This window comes from Melanerpes formicivorus, unplaced genomic scaffold (genome assembly GCF_026170545.1).
Source record: "Melanerpes formicivorus ecotype bairdi unplaced genomic scaffold, bMelFor1.0.p_v2 SCAF_4, whole genome shotgun sequence".
Lineage (NCBI taxonomy): Eukaryota > Metazoa > Chordata > Aves > Piciformes > Picidae > Melanerpes > Melanerpes formicivorus.
The window spans coordinates 18233712-18253623 of record NW_027142356.1 but is presented as its reverse complement, the minus strand read 5'-3'; the positions used below and the strand labels follow the sequence as shown (position 1 = coordinate 18253623).

General features: G+C 36.1%; 1 protein-coding gene across 1 annotated transcript in view; it reads right to left on the bottom strand.

Annotated features, from left to right (window-relative positions):
- The window catches only part of SPOCK3 (SPARC (osteonectin), cwcv and kazal like domains proteoglycan 3), a 129915-nt gene that overhangs the window by 53580 nt on the left and 56423 nt on the right, over positions 1-19912 (bottom strand). Inside the window, exon 4 of the mRNA XM_068137125.1 lies at positions 16651-16765. Within this exon, the coding sequence (XP_067993226.1) occupies positions 16651-16765 (115 nt within the window). The remainder of the gene's footprint in view (positions 1-16650; positions 16766-19912) is intronic.

Sequence of the window (19912 nt, the reverse complement as noted above, 5' to 3'; positions counted from 1 at the left end):
GCCTTGCACCTGGACCAAGGCAGAAAGGGGAAAAGCTCCAAGGAAACCAAATCCCAGAAGAGGCTGCAACCCAGCAATGGAGCACACAAGAGAGAGCCCCCTCCCCAGCCCTCTCCAAGCTAAGGACAAGCTCCAGACCATGAACTGGGCACGTCAAGAATGGGCACTCAGGTTCAGTCTTAGCAGCAAAAGCTGAAGCAAAGAGCAGTCACCAGGGCCTGGACTTCATTGAGAAGCAGGCCTACATTTTCCTTAGTCTTCCTTTTGCTACTTATGCACCTGAAGAAGCCTTACACCTCCTTGACATGTCTTGCCAGATTTAACTCCAAGTAACATTAGCCTTTCTCATTGCATGTATGTTGTTATTATTTTGACTTGTTTCCTTATTTTTTGCACTATTCCTTATAAATACAAGAAAAATCTGTTTTAAGAAAATAAAACTAATTGAATAAATCTGAAAGAAATAAAGCAAAGGTCAATGAAGTTAATATGTGACTCAAACCACAACACATTTTAGCAACTTTAACGGTGATGGCAAGATATTTGTATTTACTAATGAACCATAATAATGTTTAGCAGGTGCATGTGTGATTATATAAATTCAGTTTTATTTTTCCCCAACACCTGCCTCCAAGGTAACAGATTAGAAAATTATGTATAATCTATCATTTTTGCTAGGATCACTAAGCATACATACTCAGCACTGTTTTAGAATTTAGAAGAGTATTTCTTTCTGTGCATGTATAAAGAATATGCTATTTCACTCATTTGTAGCAGAGTAGGAAAAAAAGTGGACATCTTAAAGGCACAAATCCTTACTACCTTCTTCCACCCACATGTATTATTACAAAAAGAAGTTTACACTTTAAGATACTTTCTTGCCTTCTTTTTATACAGCCCATTATTTTCAGTACCATTCTTCCTACTTTTGCCAGGCAAAGTAACCCACATTTTATTCTAAATATCTATACTGTAAAGTAAAATCTAAACAAAGGAGCCTTATACATTTTTCAAAAATCAGTTTTATGTAATGCCGCTGAAATTTCCTGGAAAAGTGTTTGCCTCACTTTGAATAGATGAAGTTATCTACTGCAGCATTTTAATGAGATAGAAAAGCAAAAAACACACAGCAACACAGAAAAGAGTTTTTATTCAACTTATCTGTAGTTGCTTGAGAGGTGAGAGAGACCTAATACATTAACAGCTGAATTCAGTGCTCATGCCAATCTTCTTTTCCATTAGGCTGACAAATGATACAGGCATTTCAAGGAGTAATTTGATAGAAATTACTGCATAAATCACCAGAGAGGTCAAAATTTGAGATTTTAAAGTATAAAAAGTGCTTATTAGAGATAGAAACACGCTAAGATATTTTGTTTCAAAAAAGTTTACCAGCACAAAATAGACTGAAGATTTTTCTTAGGATGTCTCAAATTGCTCCACTTGTAATTTGCATTGTTAGGCACTGACAAGCACCTATTTTTCTAACACACTCGAAATACAACTTACAAAGAAGGAATAGCATTTAAAAAAGCTTGATGCAAAACCATTACAGGTTATGACGTTATGATAATTTTCTGATCAGAACTATGTGGTCAGTCACATCTTTAAGACATACAGCTACAGAAAAAAACCACAAAGAAAAATCAAGTTAACTAAATGAAAGAAAAAAAAAAAAACACAACAAAAAAAACCCCACAGACGAGACAGGGTTGGTAATTGGCAAATAAAGGGAAAGAAAACCTGTGTTAGATATTCAGAATTGAAAAAAAAAAAAAAAAAAGAAAAAGAAAAAAGCATTCAGTGATGTTTTTACCAAGGTCTTTAACTTCCAGGCAGTAGTTAATCTGACTCTGAAATCCGAAAGAAAAAACTCTGTAGAAAAGGTTCCAAATATCTTTCCAAACAAGAGAAAGTAGCTCTTTTGAGCTCAACATCTTGGAATCCCCCACACTCAACTGCAGCTATATCTTAAAGAGTGCTGCTCAAAAACTTATGGTATAGTTTAAGACAAAACAAAAAAAAAGGGTGTTCAAACATCGCCTAGAGACAAAGACAGAATACAGACTTCGAAGGATTAAGAAGGTTGCTGCATTAGAAGAGATAGCAAGTAACTGCATCAGAATCCTTTCTTGCCTTGTAAATTTATTTCCTTCCCATCAAACATGGTTCTTCAACAGCTTAGGAAAATTAACAAAATCTAGATAGCAAAAATGAGCAGATTCTTCATATCATTCTGTCTTTTTTTTCTCCTTCCAGCATAGATGCCAGAGTAGAGAGACAGCACTCTCCAAGTCCCAGTTCTAGAGAGCATGATTTGTCCACCGCTACCTAACACAGGCATTGTAAAGTCAGAAATATATTTCCAGCACGGTCCAGCATTATTTATGGATTTGCCTACTGTATTCCAATGAAATTATGTGACACAGTTTCATGCATTTCCTATATATTTAGCTAGAAATGGTCACATACACTTATCTGAAGTGGATTTTGCTTGACCAATACTGGAGATGTGGAAAGCACTCATGCATATTGCAGACTTCATTTTCTGTCACCAGTGCACTCCAACTTTGCTAAAGATAGATGTAAGCTGATCCTTAGTAAGAATATCTGTAATTACTATTCCGGTCCTTGTTTAAGTTAGCATATACATAATGTTATGTCAATAAAAACAAGTGAGACACGAGTACAAACATCTAAACTATGTGACCTTCAAACAAATGAGTAAGAACTGGAATAGAACATTATTGAACAAGACTGCATCTCCCCATAGAATATTAATATTGCAGATGTTATATGATTTCAGTATCAAAAATATATAATTTCTTGAAATCTGCTCAAGAGAAAAACCATACCCTCATCTAGTGATACTGAAAACACACTTCAACCTTATTTTTATTGCTTCAGAAGACATACTGAATCTAGGGTATTTTGTTTGTTTTAATATGAAAATCACAGATTTAACTCATTCTGTATTACTTTTGTGATCTTTTTAGTAACATTTTGCCTTGTATTCCTACTGCACAAATCCCACTGGGATGCCATGAACCACAGAAGCTGTCAAAATTTTAAATTCACTCACTAAGGGTTGAGAGTTGAGCATAAACATCTCTCTTTAAGAAAGAAATCTGGACATGCAGGTCAATGAAGCATTACCACATCAGTATCTGCAAGTCAGACCATCAGAATAAAGAGGAATGGCACATGTTAGACATTAAGAAGAGTTTCAACAAAAGTGTTTTTAAGCATTGGAACACGTTGCTCAGGGAAGTGTTCAGCATGCCTGGAAGTATTTAGAAGACATACAGATGTGGTACTGAGGGCTATGATTTAATGGTGGACTTGGAAGTGCTAGGCTAATGATTGGACTCAATGATCTTAAAAACCTTTTCCAGCCTAAATAATTCTACGATTTTATATTTCATGGAGTTACCTCACACCTAACTGTCTAACCTTCCTCTTAAGGGCTAAGGGTTTGATAGGGCATGGCTGAATAACCTTGGCTTAAACTTCTGAAGAAACTACTAGACTATGAAAAAGAGCCATAGGAAATTATGTAGAGTGGAACCATGAAATATAAGATAGGTAAAACTGCAGACAGAACTATGATTGCTGAGACAAGGTCAGTCAAGGATTGGGGGAAACAAGCCACAAGTAAGTGAAATTATAAAATAAAAGACAATCAGAAGTTTAAGCTGATCCTCAGCTTATTTCAAGAAGCAATGGAAGTCAACATCTGTTATACTTGATTGAAGTGTCTGATCAGTAAGGACTGCTTGGGTATCCTGCAAAAGGTGGTGAACACCTTCTCATTATTGGTTATCTTTAGTACATTCATGTATTTTTCAGTTCTTTTAGTGCTGGCTTTGTTACAGCTCTAGTTTCATTCAACAGAACAGCAGAAAACACCAGACTATGGTAGCATCCATTTAAACTCATATGAACATACAAGACTTCCAAATCACTATGACATTTAGAGATCACACTGGGAAATCTTATCACTCATTTTTTAGCAAAGATAATTACATAATAGGTATATGCAATGTAAGACAGTAAAACCCCAACATATTCCAGGAGACAAGCTGATTTCCTACACACTTCAAAGCTGATATAACTGAATAAAAACATCATTCTTATAATTCATAGAGATAGGGGTATTACTATACTAAAAAAAGAAAACACCCAAACATTTTATAACAAACCCCTGCTAGTTTCGTTAGTATCTATAAACTGAACTATTTTTGAAGATGAGATGAAAAAAAAATCAAGTGTATTAAATGTGCAAAAATAATTTTAAAGATGAAAATTTAACATAAAACAGAGATATCCATAATGAAATATCTGTGCTAGGATATGAAAGAGAAACCAATTGTAAGACTGACAAAGGAAGGTTTACTAACTACTGTAATTTTGACTCACATTTAGTCTAGCATGACAGAAGTTCTCTTTCCCCTATGTCAACATTATACTTCCCCTTGTCTTTAAAAAAGACTTCAAGTTAATTCCACAAAATAGCTTGTTAGCAAAAAAGCTCAATATAATTTCTCCTTATGTCGTTAAGAAACTCAGCAAGCATCCTTAGTCTAGCCTCTTCCATTCTTTTTCTTTCATCCTTCCTTACATTAATGCCAATTCCATAAAATGGTACCTACAGGTTAATACAGGTTATGGAAAATTCCATAAATTTGAAATAGCTTAAAACAAAGTGTTCAGAAAAAAAAACAAAAATGAAAAATAAGGTACTTCAGGCCTCAGTTATTGTTCTGCTCAGTTGCAGCTAGAGAGGCCCAGATGTCCACCCCTGGTATTCTGCATACCGAACCACAATATTTATCTTAATTTAGTTGCCTAATTACATTTTGAAACTCATGACTCTGCAAAACAACAAATTCATCATTCTTAGCCTCAGAACCTAACATGTTTTCCAATACTTTGCTTTACAAGACCAACCACAAATCCAGCTTTCAAGTCCCCAAATTATAATGTAGGGTGACAAAGGCCATGGATACACAGGAGAAGAAAAAAGTAATCTATTGAGAGATTACATAAATGGAAGCAGGTATTTTCTGCCCTCATTGTGGAGCACAAAAAGCATTTCACAATGTTTGGGAAAGCATCTGTTTGCACAAAAGCACAATTAAAAAATAAAATACACTGAAAGGAGACAGTGCTAGGTTTTTTCCAGTGGTATTTTTCTCTCTAAAATTAATTTTTTCACTCAATTTTATTTTTATTGCAGTCTTTATAGGTCTAAGCATGTATGACTAGTTGCATCTTTTGATATCTGAGTGTCATTAGTAAGAAAGTAAACTGTGGTACCTAATTCGACTAGTGTCCAGTCTGTTAATTGAATACAGCATCTCATTTCAAACAGGAGCCAGACTAAAAAACATTAACAAGAAAGTGTCCACAGGCAAAACAATGACTTCATTCCCAAGAACAGGTTTGCCATGTCAGAAAAAGTAGCTGTCTTAGCTGTAGTATTAGCTTAGAGGACTTCAAACACATTTATAAACCTTTCTTTTAACCACAACACTGCCCCGTCAAAATTAAACAGGTTCCTAAAAATTGTTTTGAATCTGATGCCTCATCTGTTCTCCCTGCTCCTTCATTCTGAGATGGTAAATGAAAATAACTGAACAGAAATTTCAGAAATAAAATCCTGTCATAGTCTTTCTTACTCAGCTTTAATCTTAGTGCCTACTTTTCAGTGTTTTTTTGCATCTAAAACTCTCACTAGGTCTTTGATCATATTAAACACCTCTGCAGTGTTTCTGTTTCTGTGATGTGTCATTTATCAAGGTGAACAGAGACAACAGGGCTATTAAGACAAGTAAATTGAGACTTCACTCATCATTATTTCTTAACATTTACAAACTCTTTACCATTCCTTACAAATCTCAATGTTTTGCTTGCTTTTATAACAGTTACATTTGCATATTTTTTTTAAACAGCACTTTGTGCTTGCTTTACAGTAGAACATGTAGACAATACTGTATCTAACATAAATAATCTTATTTTACATTTTGAAGATCAAAAAAGTGAATTAGCACATGACAAAAGTATTTAAGTGTACTTTGAAGTAAATTGATATATGATTTCAGTATACTTCCTAGAATATGATAGTAAATTCAGTTTTCCAGAGGCCTCAAATCTGTGAGATACAAGAATGAAGCGTTGCTATTGTTGGTTCCCCAAGAAAGAGAAATTTACGGGTAAAAGTGTCAGCGGTACATGGATCTCTCATGTTAGCTCTAATAATGAATAAAGGGGCATCAACCTCTCACACGACTGTGTAACACGCATGGGTTTTTTATGATATCTAAGAGCATGGGATATAATTCTGATCCATATCATCTTAGTTGTGCATTCATACATTTTCTAGACTCCATCAGCATGGCTCCAAAGTAAAAAAAAAAAAAAAAAAATTCAATCATATCCTCTTCCTGTAGTTGTAAATATATTGCTCTACTCCCGAGCTTAAACTTCCTCTCAGACAGTCCTTCCTATTCTTTGCCTGTTCCTTGCACCAATTGAGTTTGGGGCTGGAGAAGAGATGATGTTTGGGGTTTTCTTTAAAAAGGCCCAAGAGCAAAATTTTAGTGTTGAATTTAAGGATCAAAACTTAACAAGTATGCAAATCTTAGAATTACAAATACTCATTGGAAATACATGTGCAATTGGTGAAGGCAAAATCAAGGGGAATTCATTCTTCCAAGACATGCAAATATTTTCAAAGATATTTATGTGTCCAAATCTTCAGCTGATCAACAAATGAATTAAACCTTCAATTACAATTAGCTACTTTAGTTTTTTTCTGATATGAAACTCAGACAAGAAAAAGCTCATCCAGGTATAGTCCTCTGAGAATTATCTTTCCCAGAGGAATTAATGTATTTTTCACCAATGGGAACTTTAAATGTGTTGCTTTGCACAAATGGAAATTAATAATTTCTGTTCCCTGAACACTAACCCTAATCAATTTCACACACTTACTGTTTTCTCACCACTGGTATGTAAGCAAAACAGATGTATTCTGTAAACACAACTTATGAAGCAATGTCTGTACGTAAACCAAAATGCATTAGAATTGATTCTAGCTACTAATAAAAGCACTTGATTGTAATCATGTCCAGATGAAAATTTTAAAACATAAAATAAGCCCTCACATGCAAGCATCCTGAATTTTATTCTGCTCCATAATCCAGCATTAAGAGCATTTTAATAACACTGAAAGACAAAAGGGAAAAAAAAATCTGAACACACAATCCACCAACAAATCACAAATTAAGCACTAAGTGATTGCAAATTCTTGCATCAGCTATTTTACAACTGCTAATGTATTCTAATAAAGTACACTGAAAAAGCATAGTGACAGCTAATTTTTAAAGCACTACAAAGAAAAATAACAAACCGGCAAACTTTGTAAGAAGGTGTACTGAACTGCTCCTGGATTCCTTCTGCATAATTATTCTGATAAAGGAATATTCAAAGATTTCACTCTTGCTGTTTTGTATTATTTAAATGTTTACACAATAGTCCACAGATTATTTTTTTGCTAGCAAAAAGGCAGTCTTTTTCACTAGTAGATTCTCACTAATTCTGTAAGGAAAAATACCCATTTTAAAACAACAGCAACAAAATAATCCCCTAGGGTTAGCCAGAAATTCACACAGTAATAATTCCTTAATTCAGCCTTCACACTTCCTAATTCTTTCCTGTCCTGAGCAGAATTGCCCAAACTTTCTGTCTTTTAAGATGTGGTTCAACTGAGTCTGCCTTCAATCACTGTCAGCAAGACAGAAAGAAACATCTGAAGATGGGATTCATTTTCCTGAAAAAAAAAATCATCCCAGGCCTAATTTATAATCTCATTGCAGAAATGGGAAGCAGGATAATAACAACCACTAGAAAACTCATCATGACAGATGATTCAACTGATTGTCCAGTGCACCCTTTCATCCCTCTGCAAGGCACTGAGAATCTGAAGATTATTACTGGAACAGGCAAAATATGAGTAGTCCTAGGACTTACTAAGTTAACTGATGTCAGACTGCAATAATCTATAGAGTTGGACTCTGTGTTTTTTTATTAAAACAGGTCTATCACAGATTTTGAATGGGAAAAGTATACCGAAAACTACTTCTGCTAATGAACAGAACAGGAGAGTTCTGTTTTGGTCTCTTATTTCAAGTTTGCTTTGATCTCCTACAAACATACATTACATTAAAAAAAAAAAAAATTAAAAACTAGTAACTTTCCATTTTAGAGGTCTAGATACATGAGAAGAGGGTTTTGTTTGGTTGATTGGTTGGTTGTTTTTTTTCCTTGGGGACAGTAAATTTCCAGTTTGGCTGCAAAAAGTGTAAATATTTATGGTTAAGCTACAACCTTAACAGTATGGGTACTATCAGCAGTGTTGGTAGTGCAATGCATATTCTTCCAATCTACATATATATCTGCCACCAGTATTTGCAGAAGTTCCTTATTGGAGAGAGAATTAATTCCATTAGAGGATCTTGTTTTCCTCTAGCTGTGTATACTTAACTGCCACTATAATGAATGGAAAACACACATGCACACTAGGTTTTCACAACATAAGTACAACATATGATTTATAGGCTTAGCCACCTTTTTTCCTTCCCAGTGCAATGAAACAGCTAATAAAAGAGAGCTCCATATTGTTCATTTAATAAATTAAATTGCATAGCATATAAAAATTCCCCAAATAGTCACATTTTCACCTCTCCTTTAAACACATAAAAGTTCACATCATTTTCTCAACAAGTTCAATTAAGCAATAGCTAAGCCAACATCCTTTTCAGTACTTTGTAGAGCGTAAGTATGAGCAGAATGGCAGTTACAGCATAATTGGACTAATCAAAGCTATATAATGTTAGTATTGTGAGTGAAGCAGTGTTGCTTGTTAGCCTACTACAAAAGAATTACTGTAAATTCAGCCTACGTGCAGCATCACTTCCTGTGCAAACACACAGATAATGCAACAAGCTTGAAACACTGCCAAGCTGGCAGACTGGCAGCACAAATTATGCAAAGAACTAGAAAGCCTTCAGCAGATTCAATAGAGCATAAGAATGATTAAGTGTTGCTGTGTACAACTACAAATCACAGTAATGAATCAGACTAAAATTTCCAATAAGGGACTTAAACTGCACCAGCTGGCCTTCTTCAGCAGTGTTGTAACTTGAAATGATGACATCCTAAATAGTGGTGTTTCCAACTTTCACACAATCTGGCCAAAGCAAACCCTTTGTTTTTCTTCCATTTTTTGAAGTCTTTTTTTTTTTTTTTGAAAACAACATAAAATGTGGCAGCACCTAAAGACAAGGAAAAATACCAATCTATACTCTTCCTTTTACACTTCTTTCCTTTTTTCTAATCAAATTAGAGCACTGCTATATTTGACTCTAATTAAAGCGAGCATCTTCAGATCAGTTCTTAACTGACTTTCTTCCAAAACTACTGTGACTTACTTAACACAACTATAGATTTGTAATTACAGCTTTGGGGTTCTTTGGGGTTTTTTGTGTGGTAACAAGTCCAAATTGAAAACCTTCCTTTTATGATGAAGTAAGAGTGATAGTTAAATACCTTGAATTGTAAAGTATGATATTTTAGAAATCCAGGACTCATGTCTGTATGATATGAAAAGAAAAAATATAATTGATACAGACACATGTACACCTATGTGTTTGCATGTGTACATATGTAGGTGCGTGCATTCTTCTTAGCAAATGGATCTCTCACATACTTGGACTTGGTCACTTTTTATGCCCGGGACACAACCTCAGCCATACATGGGAACAGAAGAGATTTCAGTTTGCTTTCACAGTGGAATTAGTGTTATGGTTCTGCAAGACTCAAAATTTACTCTGGGTTTCTGTTACATCATCCATAATAGGAAAAAGATTAATCCATATCTTGCTTCAGGACCCAACACTCATCACTTTAAACACTTCAAAGCTGAGATTGAACATTTTCCTCATGTTATACATAACACTAAGGTGAACATACCCAGGGAAGAACCACTGACAATTTGCCTCAAGAAGTAATTAGACACTACAAAAGAGCAGGAGTCCAAGGCAACATAGTGGACTACATGACCAATGGTTTGAATCAAATCAGCAATTGGAAATGTTATTTAACACTAAAGCATAAAGGAAGTTGCAATAAGATTAAGTGCTAGCACAAAATCTATCAAACAGTTCAACTACTCTACCTGCTCATCTCCTACCCTGTTTCAAATTTTGTAAAGGTCCAGTCTGTATACTTCTCTGGGAACATGCCTTGTGGAGCTTTAATACAAAATGAACAATAATGAGTTTTTGTTTCTTCATTACTAGTTATGACTCTCTATTTGTGACTAATAAATTCCTGTAATTTTCCAGGCAAATCACAATCTGTAACTGCCTTTTGTTTTTTTAACATGGATGTAACATGGCAGACTCAAGTGCAGTCTGTTTCTCTCATAGCAGGGAACTGTGGTGTTGCTCTGAACATTTTATATAAACCATAGAAAGCATAGCAGGACCTTTACAATGTGGGCAGGGGGCATGACATAGAGTGGGAAACTCATAAAAGAGACCTACATTTATCTAGAAAAATGGTACGTGCACTTAATGTACTGAATAATTTAATGCATCCAAGCATTGACTGACTTGATGTGTCTAATCAATTTTATGAGCACACTTCTTTTACTTATGGAAGAAGAAAATGAAACTATTCTGTCAGATTCCATGAAGATCAATCAGTAAACACAACGTTAATCACTAGGGTTCTAATATGTCAAAGACACTTAAGATATACTTTGAATATTACTTTTGGCCAAAAACTGATTTGCAATTTCCTAGTTTTCAGAGCTTGTACATAAAACATATTTGTATATGTTCTTGGGCAAGTCATCACTTCACCAGTTCCTTGCAGTAAGCAGTTCAATCTGGGAATGGACTGCAATGATTTGAATTATTGTGTCTCATTCGTAAATTGTCTCCTGCAGCTGGACAGAGATAAAAACAAACAGAAACCTCTGAAGCAGATAGATACTTCCCTCCCACTTCTTTTCTTTCACCTTTAAGCATTAAGCTTACCTTTTTATTTTTTTTTTTTTTTAAACAAACATGCAGTACCAATAAAAGAATCCTAGTCTAAGTAATCCAGCTTAAATGACAGGCACTATCTCATATGTAGTGATACATGAAAATTGTGTGCTGGGTGGCAACCCTGCCTCATTTTCTAGAATCCTGCTCTTCATCAGCAGCTAACCCACTTGCTCAGAAACTCACTTTTAAACTGCTGAGTTTGGTACATCAGCTTATGATTCACCGAATTTTTTTCTTAGAGCAAACTAACATGATGTGCCACTTCATATTAAAACTGTCTGAAGTCTCAGATGAAGTTAACAGACTATTTATCAGGACCTACAAATCCACAATAGCTTGTTCCTCAACTAACTTTTTATTTTGTCTGAGATTATTTAGTTAACAACATCCCATGGCCTTAAAAAGTTCCTTTATGTTGTGGCGTCACCATAAATTCTTTTTTTGTTCGAAGTGGCAACTGCAAGTATGTGAAGATTTATCTTTATCACCTGCTGCAGTGCAGATACAATGAGCACAGATCCCACTGTAGGCTACTAAAATATCTATCACCATCTACAGCCCTCCTTATCCTCTTTTATTTTTCTCTCCAGTTTTCTCCTGACTGAACATTCATGTAACTTTTACACTTTTCCTCAAACTCACAGGGGTGAACTCAGCTCCCAGAGATTCTCAGCACCACGTAATTAAATTTCTGAAAGTAAAGTGACTGAAAACTAAAACAAGTGTATGTATTTGTTTTAGTGACTGTTAAAGTGAGAAGCAGGATGCATCACTGTATCACAGTATTGGCAATACTGCATTCCATTACTCTACAAGTTGTATTTGTAACTCAATGAGGTATAGCTTTAAAGATTTTCATTATTGCATGTACAGACACTTTACAGGGTTTTTTCCCCTCCATAAAGCCCATCACTTAACCAATAACTATAACTGGGAAAGCACAAAGGGGTGGTAAAACACCATTTAGGCAAAATCAAAAGTTAATGTCAATCTCCAGAGTTTCAAAGAATCAATGAAAAATTCTGTTTTACACTGAACTCTGAATTACTGGTTTATCATGTGTTCTAGTGCTGGCAGCTACTCCCTTTCCACAGCAATGCAGAAGGAACTACTTGGATAAATAGTATTAATATATATCCTGCGAGCTATAAACAAAAATCTGGCATCTCTAACCATGACCTCACACTTTCTAAAGCTCTAGTACTCTAAAATACTCCAATAATAAATTATCTATGACACTCATTTCACCTTTCTGTCAAATACTGTTCAGTCTTTTCAGGACACTTCTGGCATTAGGCATGCCAGAAGAGGAGTTGCCATCTTGGCAGTCTCCCAGAAATAAGCCTTGTGTGCAGTACCTCAGGACTGAGGGGAAAGCATTGCCTCTGCTGCCATGGAAACTGAAGAAAGAGCAAAACTATAGAATTGCCTAACCCAAAACACCATGAAAAGGGCAGTGAGATACACGGGTTTGAAAACGCGCAAAGACAAGCAACATTGCAGCCAGAGCACAGTGCTGAAATCCTGAAGCTAATACAAATTTTAATACTTCTGAAAGCACAGGCAGAGTCATAACATTAGCTGAGTGCACTATCATGGCAATTAATCCTGCTAGTATCATGTCGTCTTATGTCACTAACGATCTTGAGATGGCCAGGATATCCACTGATCGCATGCTTTTATTGAATAGTACTGAGCACTCTATGCAGGGCTCAGTAATTCAGAGAGCACTACATAATTTGGAAATTTTACTGTACAAGTAAGAACACTTAGGACAATGGACTGAACAACAGACTGTCCATGCTTAAGCCTAGCCTTTTTTCTGCAAGTCTGTTTCTAGCAAAATAAGAAAGGAAACCATTAATGTGATTTCTCCTCTGAAACAATTATCGGCCTTCACTGATTAACAACCTCTGTCTATGCTACTACTTCCAACAATGACCAAATTCATGTAGAGAAATTTATGAAGCATGTAATAGGGCTACTTGGAAATGTTGCTTCTAATAACAGAGAATTTAAATAAATCCAGTAATTTCAACTTGATGACAGTACAGAATAATCTTTCAGCTATAACTGTATTTCATGCTTCTTTTCCTGAGGTACTCTAAAAATGCCCATAAATGTTTTATTTATCTCAGAGATATGCAGAGTCTTCTCTTTCCTGACTGTGTCTTGAGGATAGTCTTTGCCACTGTATCAGTTTACACACTTAAAAAATTTTCAGGGCAATTTCCATGCAAATCATCTCAGGAACATACAGGGATCTATAAAGCAAATACGGCCAACGGGAAATCTACTGGCAAGTTCGAAGGGCCATGAGGATGATCAGAGGGCTGGAGAACCTCTCCTATGGGGACAGACTGAAGGAGTTGGAGCTGTTCAGTCTGGAGAAGAGAAGGCTCCAAGGTGACCTAATTGTGGCCTTCCAGTATCTAAAGGGGGCCTACAAGAAGGCTGGGGAAGGACTTCTCAGGATATCATGCAGCAATAGGACTAGGGGGAATGGAATGAAGCTGGAGGTGGGGAGATTCAGGCTGGATGTGAGGAGGAAGTTCTTCACCATGAGAGTGGTGAAGCCCTGGAATAGGTTGTCCAGGGAGGTGGTTGGGGCCCCATCCCTGGAGGTGTTTAAGACCAGGCTGGATGAGGCTCTGGCCAGCCTGATCTAGTGTGGGGTGTCCCTGCCCATGGCAGGGGGATTGGAACTAGATGATCCTTGTGGTCCCTTTCAACCCTGACTGATACTATGATACTATAAGTAACACCCCATCACTAACCAACTACCCACCAACAGCAAAAACAAACAAAACAAAACCAAAAACCACCACCACAAACAAACCAAAAAACCCAACAATCAAAAAGGTAACAAGAAAAAAAAGAGAATTCAAATTATCTATTCTTTCAAGAACACCACACAGACAAAGTGGAAAGGGAAAATTATTGGAATTAAATTTTGTAAAGTTTTATTCCCAGCAGACTAAATACAGACAGCTGATATATAAGAAATGGATACAGATAGGTTATATTATCAATTGTCAGCTTATATTATCTTTCTCATATAACTTTTAACAGGAGCTAAAAATGAGTGGAATCTTTAGGGAACTTGGAAAAACAGATGGTTCACAGGAAAAAAAAAAAACAACTTGCAAATTGTAGATATCAGTGAAGGAATAAAATCTTGGGCTAAAGAAATTAAGAGTGACAAAAAGACCATTAGTCATGACTGTGAATAGGCTATTCATACCCTTATCTCACCATACTACAAGAAAGATCACAGACTGCATGAAGGTTAACTCTTTTAGAAAAAAAAAAGCCAAAACACAAGGAAACTGATTTCTCCTTGAATCTGGTAATGTTAGGGAATCTGACATCGAGACACTTGAACGTGTCCAGAGAATGGCAACAAGGCTGGTGAGAGGCCTTGAGCACAAGCCCTATGAGGAGAGGCTGAGGGGAGCTGGGGTTGCTCAGCCTGGAGAAGAGGAGGCTCAAGGGAGACCTCATTGCTCTCTACGGCTACCCGAAAGGTTGTGGTAGCCAGGAAGGGGTCAGTCTCTTCTCTCTAGCAACCAGCACCAGAACAAGAGGACGCAGTCTCAAGCTGCACCAGGGGAAGTTTAGGCTCGAGGTGAGGAGAAAGTTCTTCACTGAGAGAGTCATTCGTCATTGGAATGTGCTGCCCAGGGAGGTGGGAGTCACCGTCCCTGGAGGTGTTCAAGAGGGGGTTGGACGTGGCACTTGGTTGAGTATTGAGTATTCCTAAGGTTGGAAGGGACCTCAAAGATCATCGAGTCCAACCTGTTACCACCGACCTCATGACTAGAGTAGGTAGGACACTACTGCCCACCGCAGGCTTTGAACTCATGACCTTCCCATTATGGGTCTGATGCACTATGGTCCAGTCATGAGGTCTGTTGTGACAGGTTGGACTTGATGATCTTTGAGGTCTCTTCCAACCTTGGTGATACTGTGACACTGCTGTGGCTCAGGACAGCTAAGCAGATTACTGCTTCATCTAGTGCTTGCTATAAACCACCAAGCTGCTGCCATTTCAAAGTTTTCCATTATGAGATGGATTGTATTGTATTCACGTAAGCTTTGTCTCTTAAATTACCTTTCTGAAAGAGTGCCAGTGGCTCTGGGAGGAATAATATAGGTGTAAAGGCAGGTGTCAGTATATTTGTGAATTCAGCCACTGTACAGAGTTTCATCTAGCCTAAAAAGTTTTCAGTCCTTACCTGCAGCATGTATGTTTAATTTGAAGATATAATTTCTTCCACTGTTTTCAATAATGTGTGTACTACCTCTCAGAAACATCAAATGATTGTGTTGTCTTTTCACAGCTGACAAACTCCCCAACACTTCCTATGCAGCTGAAATTAGACTACCTAGCTTTGTCTGATAATTCTTACTCATATAATACCTTAGTAAATCAAAATGTATAGCTTTACACTGAGATTGTTTGATATAAACAGTTTAGCTGTACAAATTATGCAGAGGTTTTTTGCTAATTAACTGCAGCTGCAGATCAAGAATAGTATAAACTTTTCCTTTAACTATGTACTATCTTGGTTGTTTAAGAAGCTACAGATGGGTGTATTTAACAACTACACACTTGGAAAAACACTGCTTATGCAATTTATGAAACTGTACTGACTCTCTACTAAGCTTGAAATACCCCATGTACATCAGAAAAGAAAGTTTTATTTTCCCTATTTTTTTCAGGCCCTACTACACAAAGCACATTAAGACACATTCCATTAAATTTACTAAGTTCAGACTTTCTATTATGCTCTGTGTCATATAATCAAGTGCAAAAACCCCTGAATAATCCCAAGTCAAAAAAATATAACTTGACTCCATCTCCTCAGCAAACAGCAATCTCAGGACTCCACTAAATGCATGGTTCAGGCCCCCAGTTAAAAGTCACAGAAGTACATCAATATTTTTCCACTCCAAGACCTACATAAATTAAGCACCTGGAACTCTTCTCCCCAAAAAAAATAAGACTACAAATCATCAACATCTGGATTCCAGAGTAAGTTTATCATATATTTGTTCCTTATATTTAACAAGTCCAGAGTGCAAATAAAATTGGCATGCACAGAAGAAAAAATATAAACAACAAAAAAAGAAAAACAACCCCAAACACTTACACTGTAACACTCTGAGGCAAAGTTTTGAATTCGCTACCTTCGTACAAGAAGTGATGAAGTCAAAGTACTGTACAGCAGCAGGACACTCAATTGTTATATTCATTTGGTATCAGACCACCAGAAGCTATTTCCTTATATGTATTTATATCAGCAACTTGGACTATTTAAATATGTATACCCTCTAGTTTACCACCCTATCAAAAGAAGCAAGTCTTAAATATTCTAATCAAATTATGCATACATAATTACTTCTAAAGTCCCCTCCTACTCTGCTCATGTGTTGCTAAATAACTCAGCTAATTATAGTGTGTTTATGGTTTACAGTCATGAACACTATAAAAAAAACTCTATAGGATTACTTTTAAAGTATTTACCTGTGTGTAAGCCTTCGGTGACTAATGCAAACAGCAGTTTGTTGATCCTGTGCAACACAGACCTTATGGCGACTACATTTCATCTTTAAACATGGATCTTTAGCCGGATCTAAAGCTAAAAATAATTTTAGAAAATTGTTAACAATTATCTAGAAAGATGCAATTAAGCAAAGAAACACACCACACAAAATCCACCAAATATGTGGAGGGGGGCTGGCCTGCTGCTTGTATAGCATACCAGACTGAAAGACTGATTTCACCAGGAGAAAATGCAGCACACTCAATGATAATGCAAAATGAAGTGGTGAGAAACTTCTTGCCAAGGAAAACAAAACATAGATAGTCTGTATATTCTCATACAACATCACTGGGTTTTATTTCTGTAAGTACTAAGTACCCTATCCAACTCTCTCCTGGTCAATGCTTATAACAAGGCAAAAAAATGGTTGTTCTTTACTGTAGCTGAAATGGTATTTTTGGTATTAGAATTTGCTTAGAAATTTTAAGAAATTTGCATAGTCATTATCTCATTCAGAACAACAAAGTCCCAGAGAAGCCAATTTTGAGGTGGATATCATTGCCTACAGTTCTCTGTTTCAGTCATGCAATTTCTAAACAGAATTAGGTTTGTGAATTTTATGGCTTAGACGCCACCACATTTCTGAAATCACAATACAGCCATAAAGCAAAAAATAAAAAAAAAGTCAGAAAGGCAAGTGACATCTGATCAGGAGTTTGGAATTCACATGTTCGCTGCCATACCTCCCGCAAAATACGAGATCATTTAAAAATACGAAAGCCAAGATGCTAATAAAAATACTTTCAGTCCATTTCTTTTCACTCCTACTATGACCAAGAGATAAAGCATCCATCTTCTAAATTTTGCTGTTGCTTAGCTAAGAAAGTACTCACCATTACATTCCTTAAACAATTGCTACTTACTGTAGACCCCAAATACTGTTACTTCTACCTTGAAAGTAATTGCCTGTTCCCGCCTAGTAAGATACAATTGCATTCTTCTGATTCAACATGAAGTAGTAAAGGATGACACTGAATGCCTCCACCCCTGGAGGTGTTCAAGGCCAGGCTAGACGATGCCTTGACCAAACCGGTCTAGTGGATGTTGTCCCTGCCCATGGCATGGGGGTTGGAATTAGATGATCCTCAAGGTATCTTCCAAACTAAACCTAATTCTGTCCTGCGAATTTACTAACAAATTGTAACTCAGATGATACTTCATTAAAAGTATACCAAACACTAAGGTGAGTGATTTGTATGAATCCAACATAAATTCCACCTGCAGTATTCTAGGTAGCTTATTTCTGTATTCCGGATTTTTTTTTATTTTTTTGCAACTGGTCCTTTAGTTGTTAATCCATACTCATCTTTGAACTACACTTTAAACTACAAACATTAATGTCTGGTTGTAACCTCAGAAGATCCAAACAATTTGTGTGTTACTTATTAAATCTGAATGGCCTATTTCTTGAGCAACCATGCTAGGTGACAATAATAGAGTAACATTTCTGCCAACTTACACTTTCAAGTAACAATTAACTTCTCCCTTCTTTGAACTCCATGGTGTCTTTCAGGTAGATCTTTAGGCATCATTTAAGTTTAATACCACTCAAAAAAAGACCCCAAACAACCCACCCTAATACATTAAACACTGACGTTTATCTTAAAGAGAGAACACTAAACATTCTGAAACAAAATCAAGGCACGGGGGGAAAGCTACAAACAACTTGAACTCAGTTCATCTTGACTTTAGCATATTACTGTCCAGTCTTTTTTAGTACAGACATTCTTTGTCTGTTCTTCATATTTGCTTATAAAATATATATCTGTGTACATGTTTTCTGAAAGTTATGTTCCTTCTGTTCTACATGATCAAAAGTAAACTTTTAACCACACCTCTATTTTAGCTGACAGAAGGTATTAAAATATGGCTGACTAATCACAAACCCAGGACACAAGAACCAGGCTGATCATTAATTGAAGATTTAACACACAACTTTGTGCTGCTAAGTACGATTACATACAGTCTAAGCAGTGACTTTTTCAGTTTTACTTCCTCTGTCCAAAATATATAAATCATATAACCAACAAAGCAGAAAAGTGATGGAGTATTTAATGCAATAATTCAATGCAGATGGAAAATAAGTATTTTAAATACATTATCAGACACATGCATTTCCTTTCTAGATACTTTTATTTCTACAGCAAAGCAGTCATAAAACCAGTCAACCACAATAAGTATGATTACAACAACTCTAAAGAAGGGGGATGCAAAAGCATGAAAAAAGGACTGAACTACAGTAACAGAGTTGAAGATACAATTAATGAAAGTATATTCAGTATCCTTGTCCAATATACTTTAGATTTAGATTTTAGAATCCATGCCAAATACTTTCTCTGTTTTAAGTCAGGCAAAATGTGATGTCAGCCCCTAGCATACATGAATAAATAATCAATTAATATATTGTTCCAAATACCTCTTCCCAGAATGTTCCTTGATGGAGACACTAAGGTAATAACACTGCAATATGATATTGTCATATCTCCAATAACTGTTTTTTCCCAAACTAAACAGGTTAATGGAATAAAAGTACATACAGAGAAATTTGGAATCAGATTAAGGATGCCAAGTTCAATATCAAACAGAAAACGTGTTTTGAGGAGAAGTGTTGAAAGGAGGAGATCATGTAACTTTCCACTGACATGATTCTTTTCCCAAATTCTTGGAACACTGATGGTATTTTTGACAATTTCATCCAATGTTGGCAAGCCGTAACACATCTTTTTGCCGATGTTACACACAGAATACAACTTTACAACCACGAGATGGTACTACCACATCTTGCTTTTATTACAATATAAAGTTGGTATCAATCCAAGGATGACATCTTGTTTATTCTGGTTCCATTAAAAAAACAAAGCACAAAAAACCAAACAAAAATACCCCCCAAAACACTGCCACGTGTGCAAGTAAATGAAAACACTAAGGTTTATAAATAGATAAGCAAATAAACAGAACTCCAAAAGACCTAACTAGAAAGTGCTGGGTTTCAGCAGTCCTCTTTAGAGACTGTATAAATTGCATTGAATAGTGATGCACCATTAAGTGTCTTATGTATTTACGCATGCTTTTTCTACCAAAGATAAGATTGTTTAACATTCTGTGTTAAAAATACATCTCTAAGCAGCACCCATACACAACTTGCATCTTTTAAATGACAAACAATGACACATGTTCATTGGT